Below are 9,483 nucleotides of genomic sequence, written 5' to 3'. Positions count from 1 at the left end.
CCACCAAGAGAAGAATGAGTATGTGGTTAACAGATAAGGTTTAAAAGCGAATAGGTGGAATTTATTTCTCCGCGAAGCATTGTCCTTCTGAAAGTTCAATAGATCTTCTGGTGAAGTAGCTTTGATATGCAAAGATTGAGACTCTTGAAGATGGTAAAGGGGCAGAATGGCTTGAGCTAACCCAAACTGTTTAGAAACAGCATTTGGCATGTATACCGCTGTTCTTAGGTCATCTTTACCTGGAAATCCAGCAAAAGGTAGTTGGGGAGTCAACAATTGTAACCAAATAGTGATACTTTTCTTTTGTGAAGTCTTAGCTGGGGTAAGAGATCGCGTCAACCATTTCAGACTAATTTGATAATTAGCAAAAGAAGTTAAATTGATGTTGTGGCCTTTCTTTGGCAAGTAATAGAAAGCACGAAAGAAGTGTTTCATTTTATCATGTGAGGCCATCAACTTGTCGGAAAAAACTAAGTTGAGTAGATGGTGTCCTACAATCACAGAATTTGTAGGACCTTTTTGGGTCAAACGCGGTTATAAACTTGTAACTCAAACTCAAAAATGACAGATAGCCACAATTAAAAAAAATCAAACGGAACCGTCAACATTAGTGATTTTTTTCTTCTCCCTCATAACAGACCCAATCCAAAGTGAGATATAATTGAGTTAGAAATAATTTGGCTAAACACAACTTCCTACCTTTGACTAACATAGGCCAATGGGAGATAAGTGACTTCGACTTGAATACTCTGGGTATAGAAAATAACGCCGCTCAATCAATAGATAAGAAAGGCTATGTGCTCATTATCAGAAACAGGTTCTCATCTTGACCTTTGTTATTGAGAATGAAGCTCTGGTAGGTGGTGAAAGAGATATCAATGGCATACTTAACTCCTGTTGTCAACTTATTAGTAGTTAAAATTTTCTCTCCCAAAAGAGGTAGGCCAATTATAGCAACTACATCTAGAAGAGTAGGCGTAATCATACCATATGGGGTGTGAAAGGTATGAAAAGTCTCATCCTAAAAATACAATGCACCTCCCATTAGTCTTGAATTGATAGTGTAAGAATTTTTACTAAATTGAATTAAATCATATATTCCAATCTCTTTTCACATGGTCATCTTCTCTCAGTTTCAACCCTATCTAACCAAGTACGATAACCTCCAATGTTGGTCTTTGAAAATTTTTTGAATAACCTATTGTTGGAGTCGAAGTATCCAATGGGAATAGAGTCTTGAAAAGCAACAGATTTTCTTGAGAGTGATCAGGAAATGATTTTTTGATTTTGTTTGCGACTTTGGCAGAGATAATAGGACCGATAAAATCTGAGCCTACACCGTCAATGGTGAAAGAGAGTAACACTTGAAATTCTCATACTTTTTATTTTGAGGCCTCTGATTTAGGAACAAATATTTGTCATTTTTGGCAACAGGCTTATCACAAATGACAAATTTAAATGAAGAAAGAGAACTTGTTGACAGATGGTGGTTTGAGATTTTCATAAGAGTATAGATTAAAAAATTTAAGTATTGGGTGCCGAGATTATCAACAATCAACAAACAAGCTGTAAAGGTAAAAGGTAATGCATAAGAAATGAATAAAAGTTAAGCTTATATAGGTTTAATTTGGTCTAAAAAATAAGCAAGAATTTAATATAAAACAAAACTTAATACTTCTTGCCAATACTCATGAATTATATATATATATATATATATATATATATATATATATATATATATTAGCGGCCTATTTATTTGGAATTTTATCACAAATTTACAATAGGACCAAAAAGAAGATGTCTCTTTGGACATTAGAACATCCTCCCATTTTTCCAATTCAAAAGGACTATGATAAAAAGTATTTAAATTTTAACTTGCAGGAACATACCCAAAAAAGTAATCTGTCATTTTTTGTTCATAAAATTTAATACAGTAGAGCATTCATGTAATTTGAAGAACAGAAAACATATTGAACAAGATCATAGTTAAAAAAATATTCATCTATAGTTGTAAATATTAGCAATATACCAAATAACATAATTAGCACATAATCAAATTAAGACAACGAACATAAAAAAATGAAAAAAAAGTAACATAGTAGAATTGAAGAATAAGGGTTTAACAGCCAAATCTTAATTTGAGCTAAAGAATGTAAAAGAAAAAAAGAGATTGCTCTTTAAAGTAAGATTACTTATAGACAATATGAGAGATATTATTCACACCATTTTTGGGTGTTAGTGTTTCTCTAAGTCAATAATAAAAAAGAGATAAATAAAAATAGAACTAACAATTAAATTTTACCTAAAATATTAGAAAAGTTAGGTATAGTTAAATTCTTGTGAATGGAAGAAGCTCACAAAGTAGATAAAATTTAAAAGAATGGGAGACACACAATTTAAGAAAAAGTTTTTAGATATTCAAACACTAACGTATTCTCTCTCACAAGTATTACAAAATGATAAGATGCTAACTTGTTTTATTTTTGTTTAGTCAAAGTAAAAATAAAAATAAATAAATAGGTAAATAAATAAATAAATAAAAATAATCCAAAAAAAGGAGAGTACGTACGAGTACTCCAATTCATATTCTAAATTAACATTTTAAAATAAGGTACTTTGTTAATACGTGTTTTTATTATTTATATGTATATTTAAAAAGAAAAAAATTTATATATTTAAAAAATATATATATAATAAAATAATAAAAAACATATATATAATAAAATAAAAAATATATATAAAATAAAAAAATAGTAATAAATTTAAAAGAATAAATTCTTTTACTTTTAATCACTGTATGATTTCGAATAAAAAAATTTTAGGAACATTATGTTAGACAAAAAATATTATTTTTTATAAAAAATTATGAAAAAGAAATAATTAGTTATATAGTAATATTTTTGTACATAATATTTATGTTTATTTTAATTAAATTAGGTCATTTGATAGTTTAATTATTTATTTTGACTTTTTGAATTTACATCAAATGAGAAGTGCGGAAACAATGCCATTTAAATTTTCACTTGATAACTGTTAGACATTAGGTTAGTCTATGAATAGAGATTTAGGCACCTTTTGTAAGGAGGTCACTTCTTTTAGAAAATACTTAAAAACCGAAAATGTTCTCAACCTCTTGGCATCACAGAATAAAATTGAAAATCTTAAGTGATTTCTTTGAATTCAAACACTTGTAATTTGTTTTCTTTTTGTTTCTATTAATAAAGTTTCTCTACTTTTACTTGTAGTTCCCTTTTACCTTTATGTTTTTTTTTTCTGTATCTTCTCTTTAATTTCTTGTTTGTTTTAATTTTTGTAATTTACTTTGCCTCCAGCACCTCATATTTCTTTGTTTATTTGTTACTTTTACGATACTATTGCGACATTGAGATACCCACATTTTCTTTTAAACATTAACAAAATTTGAGTAAAATAATACTAATTATAAGTAACAAAAGAGTCATGAATAATAAATATTTATAGTCTAGAATGATACTAAATTAAAGAATACTAACGTACTAAAGAATATCTTGATAAGTAAGATTTTGCCTTGGAATTGATTCTCTAAGTCGGAAATTCTCCTCCATGTTGATGTACTTTTCTGTTCGTTCTTGTACTTCGTGAGGTCGGAAGTCGCTATGATATGGATTGAGAGAATGACCATTCTTTGAGGCCATTAACTAACCCCATTATTACAACTTTTGGAGGTAAATTCTGAATTTTCAAGCAAGCTTTGTTGAATCCTTCCATATAAGCTCGGAGTAGTATTCCCAACCTCTTGTTTGACCCTTAGAAGACTTGAAGCGTGCTTGACTTTATCTTTTTAAATGGAAAATTAGATGAGAAATTTTCTTGCGAGATTGACAAAACAAGTCACCGACCTAAGTGGTAAGCTATCAAACCACTTTATCACCGCTTTAGTTAATGTTGTCAGGAAAGTTTTGCAACGGATTGCATCGGACGCATAAGCCAAATATATCTGACTTTTAAAACTATTGAGATGATGTCTTAGATAAATTGTTTCATCATAGAGGTCCATGTCAGGACTTTTAAAATTCCTTAAAACTCTAGCCCACATGATCTCTTCTATGAAAGGATCTTCTCCACCAAAAGAACTTTTTTCCCGATCTACATGATTGCTCTTATTTCGTAAGTCGGCTTCTAAATTCAAAAGCTTTTCTTTTAATTTTCTTCGACATCGTACTTCTCTTCGCAGGTCTTTTTCAACTTCTCTTTGTCGCACTATCTCCTGGTCAAGTTGCTCTAGTCGGTTATGATGCCCATGTACAAGTCCCATAATTTCTGTTGGGTGTAGAAGCTCTTCATTCTTTGGTGGATGTACCTCTAAATTGATTTGCCTAGGCTGAGGGTTTCTTGACATTTCCTCCCCGATAGGATTACTTGTTCTATTTGGTTGTGGAGGTATCACGAGTGCTCGGTCGTCATTATGGTGCTTTGGTTCAGATTCGAATTTTGTATGTCTATCTTTAAATTGATTGTCTGCCATGATTGGATGTAGACTTTCAGATCTCCGGCAACGACGGCAACGTTCTAAGGGTTACCTGAAATTGGGTTGTTTTTGTGCCTGAATGTGAGGTCCAGACTCTTTTTGAGGCAACATCTGACTGCTGTTGGTGCCGATGTGCTACCGTCCGAGTTTCTCGTGAAGAGGTGGGGGATGGTACTTGCAAAGGACTACGATACTTAAGTTAGTAAGGGTTTAAAGCATATTTTTTTAGTAGATTGGATTTTGAATATATCTAAGGGTGTTAGTGTATTTATATTAGAGTAAATAATTATTTTTTAAAGTAATTTTATTTTTGATGGTGGATGATCATTCCCTTTTTTAAAAAAGTTATTGAAAATTCCTTCTAAATAAATGAGAGATATTTTATAAATTCATTACTTATTTAAATAAGTAGAAGTGTAAAATTGAGCTGTTGTTACTGCACCAAATCTCATAGAGGTTGAATAAGTGTAAATGAAGTCAATATTTTTAAGTAGGCTTTTAATCATTTTGGATTGGCTATCTTTTTGGATTAAGATACGAATAGTTTCTTTCAGAAAAGTCAAGATGGCAGAAGAGGAAGAATGGGGAAGGGCAAGATCTAAATGTTTATTTAGAAACTAAATTAAATCTGTGCCTTCAATTAAACAACATGTCGTTCTAGTATAGTGGTGAGTATTCCCGCCTGTCACGCGGGTGACCCGGGTTCGATCCCCGGCAACGGCGTTAATTCTTGTCTTTTTGTTTCTTTCTTTTTTTTTTTTTTTTTTTTTTTTTTTTTTTTTTTTTTTAACTCATCCTCTCCAAGCTTCCTACCTTCTTCGCTTTTAGGGTTCATGCGTGACTGCTTCAAGTTGTTATGTCGTTGAAAGTTGAAACCACAAAACATGAACCTTTGCGCGTCTTCCTTCAAATTCAACCTCCCCGGCTGCCGGCGCTGCTTGCGCTTGTCAAAACCCCTAATCTCTGCGTCTTTGACGGTGTCTCTGTTCTCCCATCAGAATCCTTCTTCGTCCACCGCAATGGCAGCTTCCATCACCACTGACACTTCGAAGCCCAAACAGATGGAGCCTTGGCTTATCGTCGGCCTCGGCAATCCCGGCAAGAAGTATTCTGCCACCCGCCACAATGTCAGTTATGCTTTTCTTCTTCTTCTTCTGTCCTTTTTATTTTTGTTATGTGTGAATTGTCGATATTTTAAATAAAAAAAAGGTTTTGTGTAATAAGATTAAATTGAAGCAACTTTTGGAATTGGAATTGAGACAAGTTTCAGTGTCCTTTATGTGAGTTGATTGGTTTTAGGTTGGTTTTGAGATGGTTGATACTATTGCCGAAGCTGAGGGGATACCTATGAGCAGCGTTTCCTTCAAAGCCTCCTTTGGAAAAGGTACAAAAAAGGGTTTTAGTTTTGTCTAATTGAATTTCAGAGACATTATAGCAATCAATGTTAAAAATGTAGGGTTATCGTTGTTTTCTTATTGCAGGTTTTATAGGTGATGTACCAGTTATACTTGCAAAACCACAAACTTTTATGAATGCAAGTGGGGAATCTGTAAGTCTGATATCTATAATATTCAGGTTTAATGATACAGAATGTGTTGGATAAAAAGATTCCATGACTTGATTGTAAATGTCAAAGAAAATTGATTAGTACTTGAAGTTTTCAGTCCTTTTAGAACGATAAATTACAATTCTTTGGACCAAGAAAATTCAATCAGATTAAGCTTCAGTTTGAACAAGAATACCATGCTGAAATCATAAAATCACAAGAATCCAGATGATTTTATTACACTTAAATAATTGGGTCTACATTGAGCATGCACAACCATGTATTTCCAATTTCTTTGATATGAATTACTGCCAGACGAAGATTCCAAAAGATTAAAGAATGACACAATTCGCAGGTGTTGTCAATTTTGAATGATCAAATATCTATCCTTTGTGACTGTTTCCACTCTTGCACCTGGCACCCTAGGGTAGCCTTATTGAAGTACTAATTGCTTTGTATTCTTAGTCAGTGGGTTTACTGTATTAAATTCTTTCATTTTGGTGCTGATTGATTGCTGTTCAAATCTGTTTGGAAGGTTGGGGCCATAGTTTCGTATTTCAAGATTCCATTGAAGCAAGTAGTTGTGGTAAAGTATCTATGTTATGATAATGTAGTCCCTTTGTTTTACAAGTGATGAGAGAAAAGAAGAGGGAAGATCATTTAAGTAGTAAGTCTTTTTGCACAGATCTTTGATGACATGGATTTGCCTTTTGCTAAATTGCGGCTGCTACCAAAGGGTGGACATGGAGGTCACAACGGGTAACTATAATCTTCATCTATTTTTATGTTTTGGAAAGAGCCCAACTTGTTTAATTCTTATGGCGTTGGTTTTTTGTCCGGTTTGCTAATTTGAGGGGTGGGGATGGCCTGGGGGGAAGCCAGAGGAACTGTCATAAGCCTCAACAAGGGCTTGGTATTTGTACATAATTTTTATTTTTATTTTTATTTTTATTTTTATTATGCTGATTTATGTGGGTTATACAATACACATTGATCTTATTTCTTGCTAAGTGTTTCCCTTGAATGAAGCATTAATATTATTTTTCTTCTTGCTTGTTGGCAGAATGAAAAGTATAATTAATCACTTTAAAGGGAACACTGGTTTCCCCCGCTTAAGAATCGGTAAATGCATAACCTGCCTAAGATTAAAGATTTATTTTCTTTACTTTTGTTTGCGTTGCAATAATTATTTGCATATTTGTTGATTTTACTAGGCATTGGACGGCCTCCTGGGAAAATGGATCCTGCAGCATTTGTTCTTCGCCCTTTCACTAAGCAGGAAAGAGAAGAGGTAATTATTTTGCATTTCTACTTTTGGGAACAAAGGGACCTTTCGTATGTGGAATTTGCTTCATAGTGTTGGTATACACGTCTTTCAGTTGGACTTTACATTACAAGATGGATTAGAAGCAATGCGGATTCTTTTGCTAGAGGGATTTGATAAAAGTGCAACGTTTGTTAATAGTGCCAAAAAGATAGAGCAAATGGGTTGAGTGATTGCTGAATCTAAAAATCATTTTGGCAAGTTGAAACAGACAGAAGCATGTGGCTACAATATACAATGTTTAAGCAAGTATTCATCCATTCTTTCGTAAGTATGCTTCTGTTACATTTGGTCAATTTTTAGCAGCTCCAGCGCAATAAATTATTAGGCACTTGATGGTAAATTTTGTTACATAGAACCAAATTGTTTGGCTGCCAATGAAACCAGTCTTTCTGAGCTGCATTTGTTGTACAGAGTTCTTTGTATAACTTTTTAGTAAAGATCATGTATTCATCAGTAACTTGTCTGTTTATTGGTTTCGTGGATACTGCCACTCTTCGGCTAATGTCTTAACTTCCATTTACATATGTACCAATCTATATCTTTATCAATAATTCAATATACAAAAGGGATCTACTCTGCCAAATTCCGTTTTTTTTTTTTTTTTTTTCTTTGGCGTCCAAATTCACTTCACATTTTATCCTTATTATATTCATCTAAGGAGAAAAGACTTCCATCCTCAAAACTAATTACGAATTGAGTACTTTCGTTCGGTCCTGCATAAACATCAAAAGGTAATTATGCATTCTGGAGGAAGAGAAACATCCACTCCTTGAGTATAGAATTTTCTCATGTAAGATCATTTGCTCCGCGCCTAATTTGCCACCAACAATTCAATGTTCAAGTGCGAGAATTAATAAAGCATATAATTAGCAACAATAAGGACATCAATTTTAATACTTCTACACCAATATTTACAATTTGATTTAGTTTTAATTCTTTTATATGTATGATTGTCGGCAATGATGATTCAAAAAAATTTTATTAGTGGGACAAAGTATATATAATATATCAATAATTTTTATAATTATATTTTATTATTGTAAAATATATTGGTTTTCAATAGTGATATTTTTTTAAAATATTTTTTATTATTAAAAGAATTATAAACCTAAATAATTAATTAATAAATATAATATTGCTATAAAAATACAATTCACAATTCTATAAAAATTTTAAAAGTACAATATAAATATAAAATATACAGCAAACAAATCGTAGAAAAAAATATTAATAAAATTTTATTATAAATAACCATGAACCAAACAATAAAAAAGAACACAATAATATAATAACTAAACAAAATGCAGAACAATGGAATAAATTAGAACGTACAAAAGGTAAAAGCGTAGAGAAAGGTAGCACCAGCAAAGGTTGGATTTGGATCTTTGGGATAATTAAGAATTTAAGATTAGAATTACTTATTTATTTTGACTTTTTATTTTTTTTATTAAATAGTCAAATAGTATTAAAAGTGTTGTTAGTCATTTTTAATTTAATATTAAAATAAGAGTAATGCTACGATTAATATAATTTATTATTTTAGACCAAATTTTAAATATTAAATTCTAAATTTTAAATTCTAAACTCTAATATTATAAAAATACAATATTAGTCCAAAATATTGATTAATATTGATAAAAAAAATTAGTTCTCTAATATTTTTTAAAACAATTTTAATAAAATAATTTTATTTAATTTAAAATTAATTTAACACAACAATTTTATATGTTTATAAAATTAGATCTAACAAAATAATTCAATAATATAATAGAATCAAATTTAATTATACAATAAGAGCAAATAAATTTATTACTGTATAGAGCATAAAAATGTTTTAAAATCCACCCCACGCTCTTCCAACAAAATCTGTCTGACAGTCAAAATAATTGGTACAAAAATATTATTCTTTTCTTAAGTCAAATTTACATGAAAAGGCATGCATGCATACAGATTTAACTTATTTTTTTTGTTATTAATCTCAACTACTTTTCTTTAATTTACTCTTAATTTTAGAAAATAAAAAATTATATTACTCTAAGTCATAGTATAAAGTTCTGTTTAAATATTTGGAAAGGAGTAAGAACGGAAGTGAAATAAATGTTA

General features: G+C 30.9%; 1 protein-coding gene across 1 annotated transcript; it reads left to right on the top strand.

The window, feature by feature from the left end:
* Window positions 1-5,235: 5,235 nt before the first annotated feature.
* Window positions 5,236-7,963, top strand: LOC112790278 (peptidyl-tRNA hydrolase, mitochondrial). Its single transcript, XM_025832606.3, has 8 exons — window positions 5,236-5,634; window positions 5,807-5,891; window positions 5,989-6,056; window positions 6,589-6,639; window positions 6,739-6,812; window positions 7,117-7,175; window positions 7,268-7,344; window positions 7,433-7,963. Exons 1-8 carry the CDS (start codon window positions 5,392-5,394, stop codon window positions 7,544-7,546), a joined length of 771 nt encoding a protein of 256 aa, XP_025688391.1. The 5' UTR covers window positions 5,236-5,391; the 3' UTR covers window positions 7,547-7,963.
* Window positions 7,964-9,483: the final 1,520 nt, after the last annotated feature.

Source organism: Arachis hypogaea, chromosome 3 (genome assembly GCF_003086295.3).
Source record: "Arachis hypogaea cultivar Tifrunner chromosome 3, arahy.Tifrunner.gnm2.J5K5, whole genome shotgun sequence".
Lineage (NCBI taxonomy): Eukaryota > Viridiplantae > Streptophyta > Magnoliopsida > Fabales > Fabaceae > Arachis > Arachis hypogaea.
Note: the sequence above shows the minus strand (reverse complement) of the source record. Positions and strands in the feature narration are given on the sequence as shown.

Excerpts from the sequence above, each read along its gene's own strand:
- LOC112790278 (XM_025832606.3), top strand. The coding sequence starts at position 5,392 with ATGAACCTTTGCGCGTCTTCCTTCAAATTCAACCTCCCCGGCTGCCGG. Across the intron at positions 5,635-5,806 it reads ATTCTGCCACCCGCCACAAT|GTTGGTTTTGAGATGGTTGA; the intron begins GTCAGTTATGCT and ends GATTGGTTTTAG. Across the intron at positions 6,640-6,738 it reads CATTGAAGCAAGTAGTTGTG|ATCTTTGATGACATGGATTT; the intron begins GTAAAGTATCTA and ends CTTTTTGCACAG.